The sequence below is a fragment of the Myotis daubentonii genome, chromosome 6 (assembly GCF_963259705.1).
Source record: "Myotis daubentonii chromosome 6, mMyoDau2.1, whole genome shotgun sequence".
In the NCBI taxonomy this organism is placed as follows: domain Eukaryota; kingdom Metazoa; phylum Chordata; class Mammalia; order Chiroptera; family Vespertilionidae; genus Myotis; species Myotis daubentonii.
In genome coordinates this window covers 82757358-82785008 of record NC_081845.1, presented here as the reverse complement: position 1 = coordinate 82785008, position 27651 = coordinate 82757358, and the positions used below count along the sequence as shown (strand labels likewise).

The 27651-nt window shown below is 45.2% G+C and overlaps 1 protein-coding gene across 2 annotated transcripts in view; it reads left to right on the top strand.

Moving 5' to 3' along the window:
* Positions 1-16693, top strand: part of MEP1A (meprin A subunit alpha) — a 30142-nt gene extending 13449 nt beyond the window's left edge. For both annotated transcript variants that reach the window (XM_059701499.1, XM_059701500.1), the window contains 7 exons: positions 2724-2945; positions 3988-4137; positions 6801-7016; positions 10716-11183; positions 11869-12042; positions 12565-12862; positions 15653-16693. In XM_059701499.1, the coding sequence (XP_059557482.1) occupies positions 2724-2945; positions 3988-4137; positions 6801-7016; positions 10716-11183; positions 11869-12042; positions 12565-12862; positions 15653-15809 (1685 nt within the window). In that variant the 3' untranslated portion in view covers positions 15810-16693. The remainder of the gene's footprint in view (positions 1-2723; positions 2946-3987; positions 4138-6800; positions 7017-10715; positions 11184-11868; positions 12043-12564; positions 12863-15652) is intronic.
* Positions 16694-27651: the final 10958 nt, after the last annotated feature.

Below are 27651 nucleotides of genomic sequence, written 5' to 3'. Positions count from 1 at the left end.
TAAACCCCTGGGGATATGGGCCTAGCAAGTCCTAAATTTATTGCTAACATTCTTAGTCTAAGTTCCTCATAAGTAGTACATGGTATTTCTGTAACACTAGGGGGTTTTACTGATTTATTCCCTTCCCTAGTCCCGTTAATCCCTAACTCCAGGGAAACATTCCCACCTGGGGAAACAACCTTTCTCAGGGAGGTGGCCCTGGTTAGAACACATAGCGCTAAGAAGGGGAGCAATCATATTAAGAACAGTATGCCATATACGCCAGGTCCCTTGGAACATATGCTGTGCAGATGTTTCTTCCCTGCAGTGACTGTGTCAAGCAGCAAGGATGGAACGGCTTCCAGCAATTATTATCTTTATCACTTGCTGTAACCAATCCTGGGATACCCAGGACAGATTTGTGGGGCAGGTGCTTCAGATTCTGCAGTGGGAACACAAAATATAAAGAGGGCACTTCCTGGCCAGTGTAGCTCAGTTGGAAGGGAATCATCCCATGCACTGAAAGGTAGCCTGTTGGATTCCTAGTCAAGGCACATGCTGGGGTTGCTGGCTTGATCCCTGGTGGGATTGGCAGGAGGCAGCCGATCAATGTTCAGCTCTGGCATCAATGTTTTTCTCTCTCCCTCTCTCTTCCTCTTTCTTTCTAAAAATAAATTTTAAAATCTTAAAAAAAAAAGAGAGAGAGCATGACCAGCTGGCATGGGTCAGTGGTTGAGTGTCAACCTATGAACCAGAAGGTCAAGGTTCAATTCCTGGTCAGGGTACATGCCTGGGTTGTGGGCTTGATCCCCAGTGTAGGGTGTGCAGGAGGCAGACAATCAATGATTATCTCTCATCATTGATGTTTCCATCTCTCTCTCCCTCTCCTTTCCTCTCTAAAATCAATACATATATATATATTTTTAAAAAGAGGGCATGATGTGTTGGCCTATCCCATGGACTATGCTGACCTGATCATAAATGATTCCACACAAGGGAATAGTGTATGTTGAATAACTTTCAGCAGGGGTTAATTGAAACTTAATCAGAAGCCTTTGGTTAGCTTCAGTTGAAAATCTGAACCTTTGATTTAAATATATACATATATTTAACAATTTATAATCATGTGTGCATTTTAATTATATATTTAATAGTCATTAATATACTTTACATCTACACTAATAAAAGACAAAGATGCTAATTGACTGTACCTTTGCTACGCCCAAGCCACGCCCACCAGCCAATCAGAGCAACTATATGCAAATTAACCCAACCAAGATGGCAGCCGGCAGCCACGGAGCTGGAACAAGCAAAAGGCTTGGTTGCCCTGGCGATGGAGGAAGCCAAGCTTCCCACCTGCTCTTGCTGGCTGTGGCCTCTGCAAAAGGCAACAAAGTTTCAATTGTAGAAGCTAAATAAATCCCAGATACCTGCTTCTAGCCAGCCTCCACTGGGAGCTTGGGTGGCTGGGGGCTGTGGCCAGCCTACAAACAGCCATCTGCCCCTCACCCAGGCTGGCCAGGCACCCCAGTGGGGATCCTACCCTGAAGGGGCTGTAGTCAGCTTGCAAATAGCCATCAGGCCCTCACCCAGGCTGGCCAGGCACCCCAGCGGGGACCCCCCACCCTGAAGGGGCTGTGGCCAGCCTGAAAACGGCCCTTAGCCCCTCACCCAGGCTGGCCAGGCATCCAGTGGGACCCCCACACTGATCCAGGACACCCTTCAGGGCAAACCAGCCAACCCCCACCCATGTACCAAGCTTCTATCCTATATAATAAAAGGGTAATAGGCAAATTGACCCTAACAGTAGAGCGACTGGGAATCACTGGTCACTATGACACACAGTGACCACCAGGAGGCAGATGCTCAATGCAGGAGCTGCCCCCTGGTGGTCAGTGTGCTCCTATTGGGGGAGCTCTGCTCAGCCACAAGCCAGGCTGACGGCTGCCAGTACAGCGGTGGTGGTGGGAGCCTCTCCCACCTTCTCAGAAGCGCTAAGGATGTCCAATTGTAGATAGGCCTGCTCCCCGTTGGCAAGTGGACATCCCCCGAGGGCTCCTGGGCCACCAGAGGGATGTCTGACTGGCAGTTTAGGCCCAATCCCCTGGGAAGCAGGCTTAAGCCAGCAGGTGGTCATTCCCCAAGGGATGCCAGACTGCGAGAGGGCACCCGCTGGGCTGAGGGACCCTCCCGAGTGCACAAATTTTTGTGCACTGGGCCTCTAGTATTATTATATAGTACTAGAGGTCTGGTGCATGAATTCATGCACGGGTGGGGTCCCTCAGCCTGGCTGGTGATTGGGGCCATTGGGGCATCTCGTCCAGTTCCAATTGGGGCCGATGGGGGCTGGCTGGCTGAGGAGAGACCACGGGAGGGCTCCAGGGAATGTCTAGCTCTCTCACCCAGACCCAATGGGCCAGACCTCAGCAGCAGGCTAACCTACTGGTTGAAGCATTTGCCCCCTGGTGGTCAGTGTGCATCATAGCGACTGGTAGAGTGGTCAACTGATGTGTCAGACACTTAGCATATTACACTTTTATTATATAGGATATGGTTATCAGCTAATAATAGTTAATAATAAAAGTATTTTACAGACATACACACACATACCCACACACACACACACACACACACACACACAATTTCCCTTTTCTTTCTTGGTCTTTGGTTGAGTATCTAGTCAGAGTGGGTAGGATGGGAAAATGATATGACCAAACAGGACCTGTGGATTCTCTCATTGACAGGTCACCAGCACAACTTTAACACCTATGATGACAGCTTCATCACAGACCTCAACACACCCTATGATTATGAGTCTCTGATGCACTATGCGCCTTTCTCATTTAACAAGAATGTGAGTGTCCCTACCATCACGACCAAGATCCCTGAGTTTAACTCCATCATTGGGCAGCGCCTGGATTTCAGTGCCATCGATTTGGAGAGGCTGAACCGAATGTACAATTGCAGTGAGTACCTTTGGGGCTGAGGTCAATGAGCCCCAACAGAGATTCCCCACCCTGCAGGTTTCCTGTATATTTTCTTCTACTCTTCTTTAATGTTCTAGCTAAACTAGAGGACTGGTGCATGAAATTCATGCACGGGTAGGGTCCCTAGGCCTGGCCAGCAATCAGGAATGATCTGTGGGGTGACCGGAGAGGCAACTGGGGGGCCCCCACTGGTGCCTGCCTTGGCTAACCTGGGGATTGTGGGCTGAGGGCAGCTCCTGCATTGAGAGTCTGCCCCCTGGTGGTCAATGAGTGTCATAGAAACTGGTTGTTTGGCCAGTCAATTTGCATATTAGGCTTTTATTATATAGGATAAAATGAACAAACTACATTTCTCTATCTCTAGAGTAGAAAAATTATAACACCTATATCACAAGATGGTTGTGAAAATCAATTATGTGGTTGTGTTTTATAAAGTGAAAGTATTGGGGCAATTTAAGAAGCTGTGATTGTCCAACTTCTTTAGCTTCTTTCTGAAGGGTGCATCGTTATGTAAAGCTCAAGGCAGGTAGTAGGCTTGAAAGTATTTTGTATCCTGTAAAATTCTTTCCCCAGGGTAGTTGTTCCTAGAGTAATCCGATGCTTGGATTTGGGATATTTTCTAAAATGACCCCAGTAGTCTTTGGAGACACATTCTTTCATTCTCTTCCACATGTATATAGAGAGGATCTACCAAGTACAAAGCCCAGTATTGTAGGTACTTCCGTCTTGATCTCAAGGAGTCAGGTTTGGTTTTTGTAGAAAAGCACAATGAGAGGCCTTTTTAAAATTATTATTATTATTTAACTCTGTGATTCTGGGTGGTGGGTAGGACTGCATGTATATTGGCAAGTTCTAAGTTCTGATGGGAGACAGTAGGATTTTTATCTGAGAAAAGTCAAGAAAATGAAAGGCTCATGATCCTGCTATCTCTGAACAATGAGGTCTTAGTAACCTAAGACATTAGGTATTTGGAATGAGGTGCCTTTAATTTTTAACGAGGTGACAACAATGTCATTTGCAGCCACAACTCACACCCTTTTGGACCACTGTGCTTTTGAAAAAGCAAACATCTGTGGGATGATTCAGGGTACCAGAGATGACGGTGACTGGGACCATGAGGACAGCAGTCGGCCTGGACAAGTGGATCACACCTTGGTAGGGCAATGCACAGGTGGGTGAAGGCAGAAAGTGACCACCTGAGGTGGTTCATCAGGTTCAATTGGTAATGGCAGCCAGCATGTTTTGCCTCCGTTGGAATATTAGTTATGAAACCTGGAATTCTAAACATGGAAAAAGAACATTTCTCTTTATTATTAACTTAATAAAAAGCACCGAGGTTCTGGGCATGCAAAAGGAAGGTGCATTTAAGTGATGACAAAACTGATGTGGTTGATAAGACATGACTTTGTACATAAGGGCAATGTCCCTAGAGCAGTGCTGACCAATAGGACTGTAATGTGAGCTACATATATAAAGTAAAATTTTCTCATAATCACATAAAAAAGAAACAAGGGAAAGTCTCTTTAATAATACATTTACTTAATTTCTAAAATATTAACATTTCCACGTGGATTCAATATAAAAATGATTGCTGATCGACTTCACACTTTTCTATACTCGATATTTGAAATCTGTGTGCATTTTACCCTTACACCATATCTCAGTTTTGACTGGCCAAAGTTCAAGTGCTAAATAGCCACACAGATGTGGTAGCTGCTATACTGGATAGCACAGCTTCAGATAGTTTCTATATATGGTTTGTGTGTGAAAAAGCCCTAAAGTCAGACAGACCTGAGTGTGAAATCGTTGTGACCACAGGAACTCATTTTTTAAGTCTTTATTTTTGTGAGCCCTCTGGACCATCAACATGTTGATACTTCATGATGGGAGAAGACTATGCATACACAACCCCCAGCTGCAGACCAGCAGCTTCTCCTCCTGCTTCTTTCCACATTCCCTTTCTTTCCAAGGGTTCCATTTATATGTATTTTCCTATTCTAGCATCCTTTTATTAAATGCTGGGCATTGAAATCATCTCAACCTTATTTGGAAGCAGGTGGGGTTATAGGTCATAATCACTTTGTACAGATTGGACTATTATAAAGTCGCTTAGTCCATGCCTGTGTGTGAGTTGGTTAAATTTCCTTCACAAAAGGAACCCAGGTTGTCATCCAGACTCCAGGCCACCAGGGAGAATGTCAGAGGTTGTAAGCCATTGCCAGGTTTCCTTCTGGCCTTGGCAAAGGGCGAAGGTCTCTGCCCACATCAGATTATTAAACATATAATCTCAAGTATCCAAAGGGTATCTGAGCCTAAAATTCTCATTACATTTCCTTCATGGATTCTAATCCAACCTCTTGGGCTAGCTGCTGGGGTAATATACAATTTCCAGATAAACAAAAAGGTGATCTTCATGTGAGAAGAACCTGCTGAGAGAATGTTCTAGCACCTTAATAGGAAAGGAAAGGATCACACTCCAGAAGAAGTATTTAGAAAAACTTTATCAGGTTAACTTGACCAGCTATTCTGCTTCTTCCACAGGAAGCACCTCATGGGACCATGTTCCCTCTGCCAGTGAGCCCTGGCATTGTTCAGGTAGATGCATAGATTCAGATAACTTGAAGGATGGAAGCCATATCCCATTTAAAACCCAGACATGTGAATGAATGCCTGTTAGTGGCAGAGCCAGGCAAGAATTCAGGCCTCCTGACTCCCAGTTATTGACTTTCACCTCACACTTCTGATGGGCAGAATTCCTAAGCTAGGAACCTTCAGTAATTCATAATTCAGAGGCCTCAGGCTAAGTTCAAGTATTGAGAAGAATACACAAGAAAACATATTTTTTTTCCTGGTGTAATATTAAAGCCATCATGAAATTTTTAAGCCATGTGGAAATCTTATTGAAACATCCATGCTCACTGCCCATCTGAAAGGTACACGCCCCGTGTAGGAGGCAGGATGAAGCAGTGCCTAGACCTGTTCTAGATGCTCTCTTCATTTTTATTTTGTGGGATGTTTTGAGTGGAGCATTTGGTAAGAGGTTGAATTCTGGAGTACCGTTTAAATGACTTCTTTATATGCAAGAATTGTTCATTGAGCTTGACTTTGAAAAGTGTGCTAGTTTTTAAAGTAACATTCATTTAGCTGCCTGCTTATTTTGGGGCAGAGAGTTTTGGAATATCTGACTTGGGCCAACCCCAGTTTTGGCATAAGTGTAGACACTCTTTCCCTTCTTTTTCAGTGTTCTTTCAAAGGTTTCTTTATATACAGGAGACATCCTGAATAGTTCATACTATGCTTTGAATGCCCCTTTTATGACATAGTAAGGATGATTCTCTACCACTGCAAACACACCCAGTCATTAGGCTAGACACAGGTGAAATTGAACCCTTAACAATGTGAATATTTAAATTGTAATCACTACACCTTTGGATCCCACTGTTTCTTATACAATTAGGAGGCCACCTCTTTGCCTTGGAATGAATCTCTAAACAATGAAGTCAGTGTGGGAAATAGAATTCCCCTCACAGACATTAAATTCTATCAAGCTTTGCTTACAGCCCCTATTTTCTTCAGTCAGAAGTCTATGTTTCACCAACTTGGGAACAAAGGCAATAAATAGAAGCAGCGCAGAGCTGCGGGTTAGCCTGTAAATCTGTCCATGGAGACAAATAGAATATATACTGACAAACAACCTTCTTCTTATTTTCTCCAGAAGAGTCCTAGCTTGTGTTGCCTGCATAATGGCTGTTGCTCACTAATTCACTTGGTGGGGTAGAGGGCGCCCTGGGGTATGGGCAGCCAGAGATGGGATGTTGGGTGCTCTCTCCACAGGTGCTGGCTACTTCATGTTCTTCAACACCAGCTCAGGGTTGGCAGAAGAGGCAGCCTTGCTGGAGTCTCGGATTCTTTACCCAAAGAGGAAGCAGCAGTGCCTGCAGTTTTTCTATAAGATGACTGGAAGTCCTTCAGACAGACTCGCCATCTGGGTCAGAAGAGATGATGGCACAGGCAAGGTTCGCAAGCTGGTCAAGATGCAGACCTTTCAAGGTACCTGGAGGCGTTCATGCGAGGACTGATTTGGCTTAAAATCTGGGATCCTGATTCTTTTTTCCTTTCCCTTTCCCTCCCCCCTCCATTTTCACCCTCCCTCCCCTCCCCCCCCTCTTTATTCCTCCTCCTCCTCTTTCTCTTCTTCTTCCCTTTTCCGCCATACCACCTCCCCCCCCCCCGCCGCCCTAAATGTTTAGTACAGTGTCTTGAATAGTTGCACCACACAATACATGTTTTAATCACTCAGAAATTATAAGCAGCTGCAAGGGGTTAGGTGAAACTTAAATACACTTTGAAAGAGGCCAATCAGAGTAGATAAATCCAATTTTCACTAGAACATTGGAGAAAGCCTGGGCAGAGAAATTTCATGATTCAGGGATGGAGATTGGAAGGTAAAAAGGAAGCAGACATTGAGGCTGCTGGAGAGAGAGAGAGAGTGGGTTAAATACTTGACCATTGGTGTTTTTGCATCAGTTTCAGAAAACTGAATGATACTGTTTTTTAATATGCTGAAGTAACTGGAATCTACTTGTGAAGTTGAGAACTAAGCCATTTGTATCTATTAACTTCATATAATCACTTACATATTACTAAGCAATACTCTGTGTATTTCTATAAGAGGGCCAGCATGAAAACCTTAGAATTCTAAGGTAGTCAGTTGGATATGAGGGCAGTCTGGCTGTAAATCAATACCCAGGGTTATGAAGCTAAGTATTTACATCATTTTATTGTGGTGGTGGTTCATTCATAACAGAGAAGGAGAGACTTGTCTTCCTATTTTTTCATTCAACAAAGAATTTCTCAATTAGAGTGAGCCCAAATAATGGGAGAATTCTTTGAGTATTTCTAGAGGAATCTGCTGCTTTTGAAGGGTGGGAGCTTCCTTAGGGGCCACTCATAAGAACAGGTGCCCAAATGACCGTTACCCAGGCCATTCTGGAACCTGGGAATTCTACAGATAGCAGTTCTAAGGGGTTCACTCTTCTTTCTGAAATCTACAGAGCATCTTCATCAAATGGAGGGATGACAGCTGAGAATTCTCTGTTACCAAGGATTGCAAATATTTAATGAGAAAGTGAATTAGAGTCTCATTAACATTGATGGGATCCATTATTCCTCACTTCCATAGGAAGCTGAAAGTGTTATCCTTATAAGCATGAAATCAACCGAGCAACCTTTTCACGTTTAATTTAGTTCCTTATGCTGCTATGCATTGAATTCTACTGAATTTAAAGTGTGTCTAAGTTCCCTGGAAGTATCATCTGAATGGACTTTTAAAAACAATCCACTCTGATACTGTTTTGTCAATAAAACTTTTCTAAAAGGTTGGTTGAATATCATTTAGTGTTTCTGTAGTATACAACTTAAGGTAGTTACAACCGTTTTGAACAGTTTTTAACTTGTGCAAAATGTGTTTTTAAACCAAACTGCTTACATACAAAATATGCCTGTCTCTGCTTTTCTCTCTCTCTCTCTCTCTCTCTCTCTCTCTCTCTCTCTCTCTCCCTATCTATGTAATGTTTTATGCAAACTTACATGCAAAATACTCATGTTTTTACAAATACTGAGATCCCCTTGTAGATGACAATTCTGAGCTAACAAGGATGAGAGTTGTCTGCTGCAAACAATCTTAGAACTGTCTATTGCCTGCTTCACGGCAGCTCTATGGAAGTGTCTCAGTGAAACATTCCTAAAGATGTCATAGATGAGCCACTGCCCATTTGGTGATGCCCCCTCAGGACTTTCTCTTGGTACCATGTCCTACATTTCAATCTCATGGTAACAACCCATATGAAGAAAATAAAAAGACAGCCATTAGCAAGAAAAGGATCCTTATCCTTTTTTTTTCCCTTTTCTTTTCAGAACTCCCATGGTCCAATCCTCCTGGATAGATAGTTCCAATCTTCTGTCTCTGCCCCTATTCCAGACTTCCTGGTGCCCTTTACATTTCACAGCCGTGTGTGCTCCACTTGACCGTAGTCCTACCCCCAGGAGATGTCAGTTACAGTAGTTTGTAAGTTATAGGTGTGGATGCGTCCCTTCTTCCACTCTCTCCTATTGTATACAGATAACCCGGCCACATGAGTTATATAACCAGCTCCGCTCCAGAAAACTGAACATGGTTAGACCTGTCCCTTGAAGTTGTCCTTAGCGAGAATGAGTGAGAACAAGGGTTAATAAAAGAGCTCTTAATTTTGGGGAAAGTAGACTCTATAACAGGGGTGGGCAAACTTTTTGACTCGAGGGCCACAATGGGTTCTTAAACTGGACAGAAGAAGGAGGTGAGTCCGAGTTCCCGACGTTGCCATGTTAACACTGCTGCTGGTGAAGGAGCGGAGGGGAGAGCAAGAGAACCCTCCGCTCTTTCGGCTCCCCGGGCAGGATAGAACAGCGGAACGGGCCGTGGGCAAACTACAGCCTGCGCGCGGGCCAGATCCGGCCCGTTAGGCTGTTCTATCCTCTGGCCCGCAGAGCCGAAAGAGCGGAGGGTTCTCTTGCTCTCCCCTCTGTTCCTTCACCAGCAGCAGTGTTAACATGGCAACGTCGGGAACTCGGACTCACCTCCTTCTTCTGTCCAGTTTAAGAACCCATTGTAGCCCTCGAGTCAAAAAGTTTGCCCACCCCTGCTCTACAAGAAGGTTTCTGGTTACAACACACAGAAAGAGGAAAAGAGACACTTCCAAAGCCCTCTGGCCAATTGTCCTTCAGGTTAAACTTCTGTAACACTCACCTGTATGAGTTCATTTTAGCCAACCTGATTCCCACCTGTGATGTAGCATTTGACTTCTCTTCTTTAATCCCAATGCTAGGGTACACCCTGGGCACAATATCAAAGTAGGGACAGATCTTTGGGGAATTTCAAATTGCTCCACCCTGGCAGTTTTCTCTCCATAGGCCCTCAAACTCTTTTCTGGCTTCTTATGCTGCTGGGCCCAGGACCCCATTTTCTAGAGCAGCCTTCTCACTTCTCATCTCAGCTCTTTATTCAAAATTACCACTTCCAGTTCAAGCTCAGAAAAAGGAAGTAAGCCCAATTTTCACTAGAATGTGGGTATCTGGATAGTGGTAATTCTTTTTGGATTATTTGTTTTTTTAAAAGAGGATAGCTTCCCTACTTGGTGGAATTTGAAGTACTATAAGAAAGCGGGGGAAAACTGGGTGTTAGGGAGTGAGTCGGTTTTGCATAGGAGAGCTCTAGCTAACCCTGTAAGTTATCATCTACTCTAGAGCCTTTCATGTATGTCTCTGGCATCAGTTCACAGGTGGGACCATATGAAATTTCCATTGTGAGAATTTTGGGTTACAAAATGATTGTTGTATAAGGCTCAGTCTAATACTTGGGTATTCAGTGCTAATTATTAGGAGGTGGGGGTGTATTTATACCATCAAACTGAGGGGGAAACCCAGAACCTGTGAAATTGAATGGTAATGAAAAATAATTCGTGATTAAGATTTGAATATGAATTTTTAAATAAAGCATAGTGTGTCTTTGTATAGCTACTTTCCCTTACTAGAAATGTAACTTTGGAAAAGATCTTTACCGGTAACCAGTTTATAACAGTATCTATCTCATAGGGTTGTTGTGAGGTTTCAATAAGATAATTCACATAAAGTAATTGACATAGTACCAGGGTCATAGTTGGTGCTCAACAAATGCTGGCCACAGTTGTCACCAATCTTATTCTCTGTCCTCAGGTAGCCAAACTTGGAAAATTGCCCATGTGACACTCAGAGAGGAGAAGAAATTTCGCTACCTTTTCCAGGGCGTAAAAGGTGACCCCCAGAACTCGAATGGGGGAATTTACCTGGATGACATCACCCTGACAGAAACTCCGTGCCCCACAGGAGTTTGGACAGTACATAATTTCTCCCAAGTCCTTCAGGACACGGTTGAAGGGTCCAAGATCCTGAGCCCTCGATTCTATAATTCGGAGGGATATGGTTTTGGGCTGACCTTATACCCTCATGGTAGAGTAAACTCCTTGAGCTCTGGCTACTTAGGACTTACTTTCCACCTGTGCAGCGGGGAGAATGACGCTATCCTGGAGTGGCCGGTGGAAAACAGACAGGCGATCATGACAATACTGGACCAGGAACCCGACGCCAGGAAAAGAATGTCCTCAAGCATGGTGTTCACCACCTCTAAGTCCCAGACAGCTTCAGGTAAGTGGTTCTAGGAGCTGCCCTCAACCTGGAAGGGACAACAGAGGTGATTCTCATCTGTGTAAGAGAGATTTGCATTCCTCTCACATTTCCTCCTGGGGCATATCAATAACATAGTCATGTTGGAGTATTAAGTTAAAATTGTCCACGTCATTTTGTCCTCCTTTCTGAATTCACTCATCAAGTAACGGCTTGCAATGTGCCAAACTCTAGGCTAAGTCCTTGGAATAAGAAGCAAATCAGGCAGTTCCTGCTCCGTGGAGCTCAGTCTCAATGAGAAGACAGATACTGCTGATCATTTATCAGATGCTCAGAACCAATGCCCTGATCATCAGTATACTCATGAAACAAACTTGCACCAATACCTAAATGAGCAAACTGTTTGTATTTTTTTTAGATTTTCTTTTCCAAATAAAGAGTGTTAAGCTTTATGAGGAAGAGGCTACAGCTGCTCCTCCCAGTTGTTTGAGGAAGTCACCCAATAGTGGACAATTGACCGTTCAGAGCTGTGCTTCTCTGCCCTTCCCCCTTCCAATTCTGAGTTTTAATTCTCCTCGAAAGAGTAAATGAACTGATTTGCTTCGATGTATTTTTTTTCTGATTAGCAAAGCTCCACATTACTCATTAAAGACATTTTGGAAAGTGAAGCATAAAGAGGTAATTTGTGTTACCCATAACTTTGCAGCAATAAACGGCTCAGTCATCTGGGACAGACCAACCATCGTGGGAACTTATGATAAGGACTGTAACTGTTACAGAAGCATTGACTGGGGCTGGAGCACTTTCATCTCCCACAACATGCTGAAGAGGAGGAGCTTCCTTAAAAACGACGACCTTATCATGTTTGTGGATTTTGAAGGTACTTGTGCCGATCTTCCTGGATGAAGAACCCTATCCTCTGAGTGTTAATTGATTGTTAGGCATCTCAGGGAGGGTGGGATTTTTTTTTTTTTCTTTTTTAAGGACTAGGTAAAAATAAAAGAGAGGTGTTCTGAGAGAACCACATGTTACTCTATTGCAAAACTCAGAATTGGGAGGGGGGAAGGGCAGAGAAGCAGTTTACCTGTTCTTGGGAGAAACTAACATTTTAGTGTTCATCTTTTGTGAGAATTTATCAAATATGACAGTTCTCGCTGACTTCAGTTTAGTTTAGGTCAGCCTATCCATGCTAACTTTATATTTCCTCTTCAAGGGAAATAAAAATGTGATTGGACTACTTTGAAAATAAAAATAAGTAGCATTAGGGAGAGTCAGCTGGGTTCAAAGCCACTTTTCATGTCACTAAAGGTGATGTCCACAAGGGATAGAGGCCACCCAGGGAACTTCCTTCAGGAGTGACGTCGAGTGTGGTCAGATATTAATCATCCATCTTCCTCCTTAGACATTACCTACCTGAACCAGACTGAAGTCACCCCTAGAAACACAAGGCTGACCCCCCAAGGCCTCGTTCTCCAAGGCCAGGAGCAGCAGGCCTCAGAAGAAGTCTCAGCGCAGGCCTCGTTAGAGACCATCCCCGACAGCCAGGGCAGCGGGCAGCCCGGGCGGCAGAAGCGGTCAGCGGAGAGCACGGGCCCCATGGAGGACCACAACTGGCCCCCGTACTTCAGAGACCCGTGTGACCCGAACCCTTGCCAAAACGATGGCCTCTGTGTGAACGTGAAGGGCATGGCGAGCTGCAGGTAGGCTTTGTGTTTGGGGAGACAAGTGGTGGGTCTGCAGAGGGGAGCCATGTGCTTTACCTGGTAAAAGGTACTGTTCATGGGTTAGGGCAAGGACTCCATCAGGTGGTGAACTGGGCGTGGCTGACCTTGACTCAGAGCTGTGCCTGAATCCCTGGGCGTTCGCTGCCACAGTGGGACTCAGGACCAAGCTCCCAACTCCCCTGACTGCCAATGTTCTTATTCGTTATTAATTCTCATTATTATTTCTATTGCCTATTAGTTCTGCTGTACTATTATAGTAGTTTTTTTACTAATAGTGGTAAGGGTACCTGATATTGTTGGACTGCTTGTTATGTGTCATATGTTCTTCTGAGCAGTATACATGCATCATCTAAGTCACCCTGTGACACACCGGCCCTGTCATCTCCAGGTAGTGCATAAAGTAGTTAAAGCTTAGAGAAGTTAAGTGATTTGTCTAAAATACCCAGATGGTAAATACTGCAGCTAGACTTGCCTCCAGGTCTGTCTATTTGCACGGTTTGCTCTATTTAATAGTTCTTTTTGTAATGTTTGTTATTTGCATTAAATTATTTCAGGAAAGGATTTATTGATGCCAGAAGTATCAGTTTCATTTGACAGAATAGTAGCAGATGCTTGACTCAAAATATTTACATTTCTTCTTAGTTCTTTTTGATTGCCAATTGCTTCTTCTATTTTTGGCTTTTATTTTGAAATAATTTTAGACTTACAAATACATTGCAAAAATACGCCATAGTTCCCCATACCCTAATGTTAACATCTTATCTTATATAACCATGGAACAATTAGCATAGCCAGGAAATAAATGAACATGAATAAAACTATGTATTATGACCAATAGGATTAACTAAACTAAAGGTCTTACTCTGATTTTCCAGTTTTCCCACCAATGTCCTCTTTCTCTTCCAGGATCCAATTCAGGATTCCACGTTACATGTAGCTTTCATGTCTCCTTCGCCTCCTTTAACCTGGCACAACTCCTCAGTCTTTCTTTGCCTTTCATCATCTTGATACTTTTGGGGAGTACTGCTCAGTAATTTTGCACTGTTCCTCAATTTGGGTTTATCTGATGCTTTCTCATGATTATATTGAGGTTGTACATTTTGGGCAAGAAAAGCAAAAATGAGATACACTCTTCTCCGTGCGTCATGTGAGGGGTACCTGGCGTTAACATGTGTTGCGACAGGTGATGCTAACCTTGCTCACCTGACCAAACGGGTGTCCACCAGGCTTCTTACCATTCCTCACTCTGTAGTGAACGGATACCTTGGGAGAGACACTCTGAGACCATGCTGACCTCCTGCTTCTCCTCAAATTCTCACCCACTGATTTCAGCACCCATTGGTGCATCCCGCTGGAATAATCGCCATTCTAATATTTTAATGGTGATTTTCTATTTTCTCTCTGCATTAATGAAGTGAAATTCTTCTATAAAGAATAACTTCCTCCTCCTCCTCATTCATGTATTTGTACAATTATTTACGTATATCCCTAAGGATTCAAAACTATTAATTTTATTCTCTGAACTACATTTCAATATGCCAGTACTTACCTTGTTGCTCACGTTGTTCCAGCTTTGGCCTCGGGGAGCTCTTCCAGAATGGCTCTCATGCCCTTTCCACACAAGCTCATTTTTTCAGGAACTTGATGTTAATTTCTGGCATCGCAGGAAGTCCCAGTCCCATCTTTTGTTTGCCCTGCCCCAGCCCTGGAGTCAATCACTTTTCCAAAGTGCCAGGGTTCCTTCCATTGGAGCATGCCCACCTTGTTTCCTGAGGGTTCCACAGCCACGGGGTGGCACGAACCTCTTTGCTGATAGGTCCTTGGATACCAGATTTCAATATGTGCCCGATAGGCGTCATCCTTCTCAGGGTTAGGAAGTCAAGGGTTTCCACTTGTGTGTCAGCCTCTCATCAGCCAAATTATTCCTCTCCCTCAAGCCTGCAGCGTGGAGTGTTTGTGGAGTAAGCTCCTCTAAGGGAATCAGCTGGATTTGGAGGAGGATGGGCCAGGGAAAACTTGCTGTTATTCACTGATTTTTAAGAGGCCAATTCCAGGATCAATAAAGGAGGCCTTAACGTCTATCCTGCCCTTCTGCTCTGGGGGGAGACTTTGTGTTGGGAATGTTATTTGACACAAAGGCTGGGATTGTTCTCATGGAAGAGATGAAACACTGCCCTTAACATCGTGGCTCTGAGATTAGTTGATCTTTATAACAAATAACATTTTTTTTTTTTTAAAAAAAAGAATGTCAAGGAAGGCATAGCCATTATGTGCCTACTATGTGTCAGACATCTCACCTTACAGTAACACTTTGATGGCTATTTTCTAGAAGTTTACAGGGTCCAACATTAATGCACTGAGACTCTATCTGGAGAATTCACCCTGTAGCTTATTGTCTGAGCCAGAGTCAGGCAACATATTCTTTAAGTACCCCAAACCTCCCTCCTGAACTTCGCACGTTCAGGCTGAGTCCCGAGTCTGGAGACCGACCTCTGGGATGAGACTTCATGTGTGAAACACTGACCTCATGACCTTGAGCAAGTTATTTAACCTTTCCATAAGTGAGGTTGGTGAGAATGGCCTGATTATAACCAAGGACTGTTACAGGAGTCAGTGCACGGGCTCACACAAAGCCCTTCGAGTGGGGCCAGGCCTGTGGAACCGCTCAGTAAGCACTCACTGCCATTTCTGGTTTGCTGGCGCTTGGCGCTGGGCGGTGCGGGGGCTCCGGTGGCTCCCACATGAACCCCTGTGTCCTGTTCCCAGGTGTGTCTCCGATCACGCCTTCTTCTACACTGGAGAGCGCTGCCAGGCCATGCAGGTGCACGGCAGCATCCTGGGCGTGGTCATCGGAGGCACTGCTGGCGTGCTCTTCTTGACCTTCACCATCATCTCCATGCGTTCCAAAAAGTCGAGGCAGTGACCCGCCTGCTGACATCAGCCAGACTGAAGACGTTCCTCCTCTGCTCACACCTCTGCTCCTGTGCTGAACACAGTTTGGGGTGGGTTTTGTCAGCCTTGTTTTGAACAGGCCTCTGAGGACCAAGGCCTCCAGCCTCCTGTGTGACCGGTATGGATTTTCTGTCCCCAACCCTCTGATTCTGTTACCCTGCTACGTGCTCTGAATGTATCTACTGTGTCTGTGACAGCACTCACTGCACTTCTTTGTAAATCACTTGTTTAATTGATTGTCTTTCCCACACACTGTAAGCTCCATGCAGGCAGATCCTCATATCACGCCAGCGCCAATGCCTGGAAGCGAGATGGCCTAGCCCAGCGGTTCTCAACTTGTGGTTCGTGACCCCTTTGGCGGTCGAACGACCCTTTCACAGGGGTTGCCTAAGACCATCCTGCATACCAGATATTTACATTACGATTCATAACAATAGCAAAATTACAGTTATGAAGTAACAACGAAAATAATTTTATGGTTGGGGTCACAACATGAGGAACTGTATTTAAAGGGCCAGAAGGTTGAGAACCACTGGCCTAGCTCATTGTGGGCCTTCAATGAAAGTGGATAAATGAAGCTATAATTGAATGAATAACTAAGCTATATGAACTCTCATTCCTTCTGTAGATGAAATATCTGCAATAAAATTCGTACATCGTTTGCATCAGAATCAAATGTTCAAATACATACTTTTCACCAGACACAATAGTGTCATTACTCTTTTAAGGTCCCCTGTGCTAAAGGATTTCAAATAAAGAGTCCTCCCAGCAGCAGGGCCCCAATGCACTTGCTTTCTTCCCCTGAATCTAAGAACAGGTTTTAACAAATTCAATAAATATTTGGTCAGTTCCTTCTCTGTGTTCGGCATTGTGTGTTTTTGTTTGTGTGTGTGGAGTGGATGGGGAAGAGTTGACTCAAAGCCCTTTCTCAGATCCTTATAAATTTTAAAGTATATTTTATATGCTATTCATATATAAGATTATTAAGTTAATAAACTGAAAGTACCAAGTAGAAGAAAATTTTAAAGAAGTCTTTTTAGAATACTTCCTTTCCACGGTGACTAAGAAGATAATAGTCTAGAGTTCCCAGATAGATCAGGTCACTTGGTGTGAGAGAGAGCTGGCTCAGAAGTTTACTCAAAAGAAAATGCTTCAGGAGCTGGAGTGGTTCAGGCTTTAGGGTACCAGGCTTCCTTAGTTTAGTATATACTTTATGGACATTCTGGAAACAAACATGAGGGGTTCAGAAGAGTCCCTGTAATGCACAGCTGTGAGAGGAGTTTGTAGCAGGTGCTAACAGCACCCCTTGGGCACTGACTCTCCAGCCTGGGGTGCATCAGTCCTCCCCCTCCCCCCCAAAGCTGATTAAAACACCAATGGAGGGCCCTGCCCCAGAGGTTCTGACTCAGTGGGTCTGGGATGGGGTCTAAGAATTTGCATTTCTAACAAGCTCCCAGGTAATGTGAAGATGCTGGTGTGGGCGCCACACTCAGAACCTGCTTTGGTGGATGGAAATGGGTCTGGAAGTCAGGCACCCCGGCTGCAGACTAGAATTGACCATCTAACTGGCTGTGCAGTTTTAATGAAATCATTTAAACTCTTGGTCTCAGTTCACTAATCTGTGCGAGCAGCGGCTCTGGTGCCGGTAGCAAGTGCGAGTGCAAGGTGGGACCATGGCATGCAGGAGCAAAGAATTTTCAGTAACCACTAGAGGCTCACCCCAATGACAGCGACTGGCATCCCACCTTGGTCTGTCGCCCTCGCTTACCTGCTCCACCATCCTGCTGCTGCCGATGCCTGCCTTGTTGCGCACGCACCCCCTGGTGGTCAGCTCACGTCATAGCGACCAGTTGTTTGGTTGTTCCACTGTTCGGTCTATTTGCATATTAGGGTTTTATATAGATAGATAGTTATGAGTACTGTTTAGTAAACTATCCAAAACCCTAGTAGGTGGGGGATGAGAAATAGTAGAGTGGGATGGTGGTACCCTCTAATGAGTACTGACATGGGAAAAAAATGATGGAAATATTTGACCTGGGTTGGGGAGCCCAACAAGTGTGTGTGTGTGTGTGTGTGTGTGTGTGTGTGTGTACAAGTGAATGTGTAAGAGATGGTTTTAAAAGTGAGATGGGACAAGATAGTGAAGACAAGACTCATCTCTCTCATCTTGAACATTTGCCAAGCTCTGGTCCTGGAATCTAGGAATAGATTGGACATGGCCTCATCTGGGTCACAGCTTCCCTCAGGGCCTAGACTTTGATCCATGTGTGACTCAACAGTTTAATGGAAATCATTAGTAACATTTAAAGATTTCGATCTGGTCAAGAGAATAAAAGAGTAGGAAAGTGGGATTATGAGGAAGATAGGAGAGAGTGAGAGGCAGGTAAAACATTCAAATTACCAGCCCCAGGCAAAAAATGGTCACTAATATCCATTCTCTCTCTACCCACTCTTCACAATAGAATCTCCAAATCCCAGCAGGTCAAATGGCTACCCAGAATATGGTTTACACTCTCCCCTCCCCTGGCAGGTAGGTGGGGCTGTGTGACCAAGTTCTGGCCAATAGAATGGGAGCAGAAATGTTAAATGACAGCTCCTGAAAGCTTTCTTTAAGAAGCCTTGGTGCATACACCTTTAGTTCCTTCTTCTGCTCTAATGGCTGATAAGGGGACATGATGGTCAGAGTGGGAACTGCCTTGTGGGGCTGAGAGGTGACCCTGGGAAAAGCAGAACAAAAATAAATGACTGGGTCCCTGAGAACTCTGTGGAGCCAAGTCTCCCATATCAGTCTTGGACTGCTTATCCACACACTTATGTGCTAAAGTAATGAACTTGCAGTTTAAGCCTCTGTTATCTTGCATCTTTGTAGCTCACAGAAAACATACTCCTCACTGATATTGTAGTTTCCGCAGGGTCAGCACGCGACTCACGATCAGTCACGATGCCTTGCACTGCCATGATGCACGGGTAGATGAGGAAGAAAACAGCTGCTCTTCCTTTTAGATCTCAGTCTAAAAGCCCTCATAGATTTCTTCCCTCAAAGATCTCTTGTGGAATGAAATAAACACAGAAAGGGAGGCAGAGCCTCAAAAGGGAGAGGGAGACCTGGAGAACAATGAACTCCTGGGTCCAGCTCTACCCAAAGGTGTGCCAATCTAGTATCTTTTCTAGGTACATGAGCTAATAAATATCCATCCTTGCTTAAACTTGTTTGAGCTATGGTTGTGTTTCCTATAATAGCCAACTCTACTGCTGCAGCACCTAGTTGGCTCATTGGCAGGGGAAATAGTGAGATTCCTTTAAGAAAAAATGTAGGTTCCATAAGATCACCAAAGCCGAATTGAGATGCAGACACTGGGAAGTGACCCGGGCTCACTCATTTGTTAAATGACTTCTGGCTTCATAATGGGCATGAGTTAAACTCAAGCCTTGGTAAAATGATGATTTAGGATGTCATGTATCTTCAGGGTTCCTTTCAAAGACATCTAGTCATGAATTAAATGCAAAAATGTGGAGGGTTATATGTACTGTGATTCTGAGTAGTGACTGGGATCTGTGATAGAACATAAGAAAGGATAACTTCATTCAGTAATTACTGGGGCCTTTTATAAGGACAACTCTTCATAGCAACCTGTATCATTTTCATCCCCTTTTAAAGGAAATTGAGTCACAAGAGAGTTATTTCATCCAAGGTCACAAAACAAGAAGTGGTGACAATTGGAAAGCACAAAGGTGTTGGCTCCAGATCCCATGTTCTTCACTCCTCTGTATACTCACTCACAGGCTGTCAATCAGCACTAAAGACAGGCCCATGTGCCCACAAGGTGAAGCAGAAACTCCAGGCAATTCAAGTAGCCAATCAGCTACCGCTTCAGTCTGCATAACAAGGAAAATCACGAGGCAGCCAAGTTTATTAGGACAAATGTCTCAATTCTCCATTTGTGTTTAAACACAGCCTTTGAAACACGGCCTTTCTGGGAAATCATATTTTCCTCCTTTGTGGCTAAATGACATCCAACAGTTTGAGAATGCTCGGTAGATCTCTGGCAAGAACAAACATAATACAACCAGCGGCTGGGGCCTCATGGAAGCTCATCTGGATGAAGACTAAAGATGAAAATGGCATGTGTGTCAAGCTGCTCCATTTGGGGACTGAACTAGGTGGCTGATGTGAGATCTGCTTTCAATAAGGCAACACAGCAGGAGTCCTTTCATGCTCCATCAGAGATGACAAGAGGAAATGAGTTGACGCCACAGTTTGCCCAGAACACTGGTCATCATGTTCTGGGCTGCCCCCTAGGAGAAATTATAAAGTGAAATGAAGGTTGGAGATGCCTTAATTTCTCCACCCTTCCCATCACCATTGTTCTCCCTCTGTGATTTTGTGTCCTCGGAACCCTCCCCACTATGGGCTCTGTGTGCATCGAGCTGCATGGAGAAGCAGTAGAGTGTGGTGGTGACATGCACATTCTAGGTCAGACACTCTGCATTCAACATGTGGCTCTGACACTCTTGAGCTGTGTGACTGTGGTAAGTTATTCTCACCTCTCTAAGCTTAATTTATTCACCTTTAAATAAAGAGAAAAAGCAAATTTACTCAACCCGAAGTTGCTATAAGGCATAAATGAGATTATATGCATGAAGAGCTGAGGACAGCATCAAACACATGGTAAGAACACTATAAATGGTACTGAACATAGTTAAATAGTTATCATCAGAGGGTCAAATGCATTTCATGTGCCATGTACCTACCCCAGAAGTTTCTGTACGTTTAGCCCTATTTCAACTTGAGATTTTGCTCTCTGTTAGAGGAATGTCCAACATAAGGGAAAAGGTGTGAGAGATGTTGAGAGGTTATGAGCAAATACCCTGGGGCACATGATATTCTCCCAGTCAGAAGTTGCCTGTCTCATTACCCAAGATCAGGTCAGCTTGTCCCTCTGCCCCAAGGGCGGCCCTCTCAGCAGTTGGTACTGTTTGCTTCTCCTGGGCTTCTTGGATCACACTTTGGCAGGCATGTGTGTCCCGAGGCCAGACTTACCAGCTGGCCTCAGCTGGGGGCTGGTGTGTCAGATAGCCCTGGGACAGCTGCGAAGTCAACATGGATTGCAAAAGAAAACCCAGCCCAGCCGTAGTTTTCTATGGGTGGATTAGAAAAGGAACCAGACCATCCTACTTCCTCCTTTTGAAGTTGCATTGATGGAAAAAGTGTAGAAGTCCCATGAAACATGGAAGGCCCCCCTTTTGCTTCCTCAAACCACCTGGAAAGGGGGTCAGGTGATTTCTGCAGCTGTTTTAAGCTGTGCCTTTGGTTCCATAAAAAAGACTCAGTCAGTGAGGGAGGAAAGAGACAAAAGGAGGAAGGTATCCTGGATGGTATATTTCAGAAATGAACACGTGGCTAGAGAGCCATCTTGTTCACCAAAACTCTGTGACTGGCGGGCTCGCCCACCCCATACCTCCACCCTCCCTTTCTGACTTCCTTTGCTCCTGCAAGGACTATAATGTAAAAGGATTAGGAGGTCCGGAGCAAAAGAGATTCTTTCATTCCCTGTTTCCGTCATCTCACAGGCCTTGATTCCACCTTCACTGTGTTCACAGGCCCGAATAATTACTTCTCTGCGCGTTTCCCATTGGGCATGTCGCCCACAAGCCTAAAGTTGTCTGCCTTTGAGGTTCTGCCCAGGGGGACCCAGAGGAGGTGCCTCCTCTTAGTGACCACCAGGTGGCGATCAAGCCTTAGGAAAAGCCTGTGGGTGTTGAGAATCAGGGCTGGAGGCCAGCTGTCACTCATTAGGCCAGCTGGTTAGGGCCGCTCTGACTAGGACAGCTGTAAGAGAGCTCCTCCGGGCGTGGGAAACGCTCCCAGTTCCAGAAGAGCAGTAAATGGATGTACAATTTTCCTCAGTTAATCAAAACCAAACACGTCTTTCCACCACTACCGGGGGTGGGGACTGTTTGGCAGGGTGGAGGACAGAGGATGGTACCAATCAAAACTGGTTACAAAAAAGGCCCCAGGTCATTCTGGGATTGTGTTGTTGACCGTAGGACATGGGCTGCAATTGCAGTCTTCCCATGACCTCCCCAATCAGTTCCTGTTTCTTTTCATGCTGAGAAAAAGCCTTTTTTTTCTGGGCTCCTGGGTTTGTCTGTTTAGATTTGAATAGTCACCAGCATACTTCGTTTGGGACTTGGCTCTGGATTAAGGAATAAGAACCCTGGGGGTGTGAAAGGGCTCACGTATCCCCTACCCACGGCCATTTGTGCAGAGGGAATACTCGTGACCTTTGAACTCTTCATCTCAAAGTTTATGGGTAAAAGGGACATGAAAGAGTCTAGAAAATCATTTTTAAAGGACCCAAGAGGACTCTATCTCTATTCTAGGAAGCCATGTCCAGCCCACACAGGAAAGTGGTATTTGGAGATAAATCCCAGGGCTCTGGCATACGGTGGGGTCTGGCATGGAGCCCATTTTTCCTTCTTTCTCTGTCTGCTCCATATTCACTAAGAGCAGAAGGCTTATGGGAATTGTTTCCTCTCTAGAATGTGCTTGAGGATAAACTTAGATAGGTGTCCGTGCATGGCAGAGGAAAAATTGGGGTAGGGGGAACCCTAGCCTCTGAGATTGGGGGATGGGAAGACTTGGGTGCTTCACGGCTGCACCACGCCGTCAGTACCACCAATGGGAGCAGAGAGAGAGAGGGTGACGAGATCATCAGCCCAGTCCAGGGGGCCAATTCCAGTCTCCTGGCATCTGCAGGGATGAGGGATAATTTGATCAGAGTCTCCAGGGCAGAGTGGGATTTGAATGACGCTGCTGCTGGTGCCACTGGAAGAAAGGGGCACCTGGAAGTCTGCATGTGGACCCATTTGGTGCTGGAGAGGCATTACTCAGAGCAGACATCCCCTGGGAACCCACTAATCACAATTGTGAGGCTTTCCCGCTTCCCCACGCGTTTATCCTCTGGGGCCATCTGGTCTCCAGGCTTGAGTTTGAAGGGCACTGATATAGTTACAGGCTCCCTCCCTGACCCCACTTCCTACCCCCATCAGAGGAGTGCTGAAGGAACCTGGGGTGGGGACAGGCCTGGGTCTCAGACTATACTGTTGGGCAACAGGGATCTGATATGTGCCCTCTGGGTGGGGTAGCTAGAAGCTGAGTCATGACCAGTGACTCAGCATTCTGAGGCAAGGAAGAGGGAAGCATGAAAGGTCAGTGTGAAGGCAACTCTTTGGGGAATGTTATTAAAACTCTGCCGATTTACATATGTGCTTTGGGGCCTTGTAAGAAAAGTCAGCTCATCACATACAGAATTAACTTGAAGGAAATCTTCAAAGTCAGCAATTTCTCCAGCACTCCCTCACTCCCTCTTGAGTGCCTGATCCAGTGTCCTTTGGATCCAGTGCCCTTCTGAAGACCCCAAGGCACTGGCCTTAAACTGCCCTGGAACCTCATTACAGACAAGGGGGCTTAATGTCCCTTCCCCATGGCTCCCCTGGGGTCAGCCTCTGTCTGCTTTCACAGAGATGTGGAAATAATCTGTTATTTGCACAACACTTGATAGTTTACAAAACATGTTTGTATAAACTCTGCTTTGTGAGCCTGACAAGAGCCTTGAGGGGTGATGAGAATGTTCCTTATTTTTCAGATGAGCAAACCAAGGGCCATAGGATTTTAGAGAAGGGTCCCATGACTGAGTAAGGGCATCCGCCTGGTACAGGAGCCCTGCTCTTTGTGCCTCGCCACATGAATGACACAGCCAGCTCGTCCTCCATGACAGAAGGCCGGTGGGGATCCCCAGGCAGTTCCTCCTTCCTGGGGAAGATATGAAGCTGTGATTTTATGGGGCCAAGGCCCTGTGCATGTCAGCAATCCCCGAGGGGCATTTCTGTCAGTGTGGCTCTCAGGTGGGCTCAGAGGGGCCGGGGGTTCTATGCACAGAGCCTGCGCATAGCCCAGCCTGGGTGACGTGGTGCAGGCCTTGTTCTCACTGTATTTTCTCACCCTGCTGGCGGGGTAGAGGAGGCAGCGGTGTGAGTAGCAGGAAGCCTGGTTTGTACTCTAATGCTGGTTGTTCAGCACAGTAGCTTCTGGATCGTGTGGCTGTTAAGCAATGGAAACAAGGCTGTGACAGCTGAGGTGTGCCGTAGTGTAAAGCACACTCTGGATTTAGTACCAAAGAGAATGTAAATTCTCATGAATCAGTGTATTAATTGCATCTTGGAATAATGATTTGGATATAGGGGGTTAAATAAAATGCATTATTGAAATTGATTTTACCTACTTTTAAAAATGTGACTCACATTAGAGTCACTCTCCTAGAAAGTGTTTGTAGGAAGCATGCTTTTCTCCCTGTCTAGACTAGTAAAGTGTAAACGCCATAAAGCGAGGGGGGGAAAGTCTTCCAAATACAAAAATGCACATCTTCCTTCTAAATGATGTAACATCATCTTACAAAGAAAAAAAAAATCTGTTCAAATGAGCAGGGAACTCCAGACAAGCTGCCCCGACCCATGCAAATATGTGATGGCAGACGTTTAACCCCATGAGAGATCCATGACCAGTTGTGGACAGGCAATGCAGGCTGCAGGTGGCAACATTTCATGGGCAGGTCTGAAGGGTGAGAAGTGCCAGTTGAGAGGGGCATTTTGACTTTATGTCTAAGGACTGGGAGGTCAGATGTATAAAAGCTCAGAGCCTGGCTGGCACCAGTGTGGATAGGTCTCTAATCTGCTGGCCTAACTGTCCAGGGCACATTAGCTCCTGGGCTTGCTCTACCTGGCCACCCAGCACACAGCATGCTGGGGGAGGCTGTCACCTCCTGAGTGTGTGTGCCTCTTCTCATCTGGTTAAATCGAGCTTTTCCAAGCCATCTCTTTAGGAAAGGTGACATCCTTCACATTTGCATATTCAGCAGACAGAACATTTGCAGCGTGAGAGCTTCCTTACTGATCCTGCAAGAGAGACCCTTCTAGGTCTGATGACCTTCATGGATAAATAAATGTTTGCAGGTCACATACCCATAGCCAACGCCTCTGACAGATTCTGCAGAGCAGCGTGGGTCCTCGCTTTGTTGGTTTGTTTAAGCAATCTGATGAAATATCCTGCGTAACCTTCTCCCCTTGACTGTGGGCAGGACCTGTGTATATGATATCATTCCCCCAAGTAGATTACATTACAAGGCAAAGATGAAGGGATTTTGCAGATGTAATTAAGGTCCCTAATCACCTGACTAGAATTAATCACAAGGGAGATTATCCTGGATGATCCTGACCTAATCAGGTGAGTCCTTTAAAGAAGAATCTAGAGATCAGAGAGATTTAATCAGAAACTCTCTTACTGGCTTTAAAGAAGCAAACTATCTTACTGTGGAGAGGGGACCCTGGCAGGAGACAGCAGGACACCTGTAGGAGCTGAGGGCATGCTGAGGGAATGGAATTCTGCCCAAAAGCAGTGAGCTTGGAGGAGGACTCCCAGGTAAGACCCTGAGCAGAAGACCCAGTTAAGCCATGCCCAGGCTTCTGACCCACAGACACTGTGCAATAACAAATGAATTTGTTGTACGCCTGTAAGTTTGTGGCAATATGCTACACAGCAATAGAAAACGAATACGGGCGATCTGGGGAAATATCTATGTCCAACAACTCCCAGGGTTCTGTTTCAGCTGTCCACGAGGGTTCCAGCCAGACCACACAAAAGTTACAACAAACATTTGTTTGTTCGTTTCCCACAGAGTTAGGTCCTAAAAAGCTTTACTTCAAGGACCCCTGTTTAAACCCTCTGTGAGCTTCTGGGCTCCACATGCTGAGCGGGGGTGTGGATGGTGCCAGGAAAGGCATCAGCACTTCTGTCAACTGAGCTTAGTGGTTGAGCTTCTGGCACCGCCCCCTCCTCTCCCTCCCATGCCTGGGAAATGTAAGGGATCATTCACTGATCAGATAATGGAGTTAAACTGTGGTTGACATGGGGGATGACGCCTGAAACAGCAGCAGTAACAGATGGAAAAAGAGCAGACAACTTAGATATTTTACCAGCTCTTGTAAAATATTTTATTGGTATAAGCATGAAAGGAAAACATAACTGTGTGCTGGCATACTAAGACAGGATTTTAAATCCTAAATTTTAATTTTAGAAACCTATAGCACCTCATTTCAAAGCTAACCTCTTTGAAATGATGAGACAATATTTTCATTGACTTTCAAAAAAATACATGAGAGAACTATCCACCGTAAGCCCCTCCTCTATTTTGCACACTCAGGGAATCGGTTCCTGTTGTCCTGAGTCATTGACTGCCCCTTCAGGATGCAGAAGCCATGTGACATTACCATCACATGCCACAAATGAAACGCATTCCATCCACATGGCATTTCCACGACCACCCCAGTTTCCTCTTCTCAAATGGTTGTGACTTCCTGTTCTACTCCCTGCAGAATAACTCCGCCCCTGCATCTGCACGTACTGGTTGCGCTAATCTTTCTCTTCTCTTTATAACTTTTTCTTTAACCTTCCAACACAAGCCCCTCTGAAGTTCTTTACACAAACAACAAAAGGTTGTGATTTCCCACTGTGTTCATTTCTGGCCTGAGCAACCTACTCCTGAACAATCCATGAATGCTTCATTCCCTTCTTTGTCCACACAAACAATAAGAAACAGGGGAAAGGACGGTGAACATGTGACTCATTCAAGAGGTGACGTGATGGGGATGGGGGGAAGTGAAGGAGGGTATGGGTGATACCTGGTGATGGATGGAGACTTGACTTGGGGTGGTGAACACACAATAAATACAGTGTGCAGATGATGTGTTGTGGAATTGTGCACCTGAGACCTGAATAATTTTGTTAACCAATGTCACCAATTGCTCACTTTCATACAATTACAGATTACAGATTCATGAGTGCGCTCCTTTACAGCTTTGAATTCTACTGCTCAGTTTAGGATACTCTTGGCCAAGAGCAGGGTTTGAACTATGTATCTTGCAGGTGGGAAAGAAAACCAAAAATTATTTCTCCAACTTTTTGTTTACATAGCTTTTCTGGAATTTGCATCCAGTGCTGTGGCTCATGAGGTGGGAAGCACATGCACGCCTGGGGTGGTGTGTGTGCGTGTGCGTGTGTGTGTGCGTGTGTGCATGTGCGTGTGTGCATGTGCGCGCGCGCCACGCAAGTATGTAGTAAGGGAACGTGCCTCAGTTAACGAATGTGGGCAGATGGCCAGATGCACATTCTGTGGAACGCTGCCAAAGGTTCCTGCCATTACAGAGGTTCCTTTCACAACGTCAAACTCAATGATTCCCAAAGGAGCCCTACAGAAGGGGCTGGAACTCAGTGTTTCTGGTCCCATTGTGTTTTTGAACATGGGAACCACAGCCTTCTCCCCAGCTCTCTGCTTTCCTTGGCTGGTCGTGTCAAGACGGCCTTGCTAACACTGTGCTGTAACCCTGCCTCTGTTCTCCCTGATAAAACCCCAGGCACCCGATCAGCCAAAGCCAATCTTTCCTTAATGTCTAATTCTACTTCAGGGGGCCCTCCACCTTCTCAGTGCTGAGCTCTGCCCACAGTTGATTGCGCCCTGGAGAATGTTGTAGCCTAAGGATCATTTCCCTTAGGGGCTTTAAATAATGAACTATTCAGTTGGAATAATGAAGTGACAACTTTCAGCAAACGTGGGAGTCATGTCTAGGCCATTCGTGAATATGTAGAAATAAAGAGTTCATTTATTTTAAACATTGATAATATTTCTATCTGTTCCACCTGTTCCCCCCCCACCCCCCCGCCCCACACTCCCCGTGAAGAAAAGAAGGCCAGGGTAAAC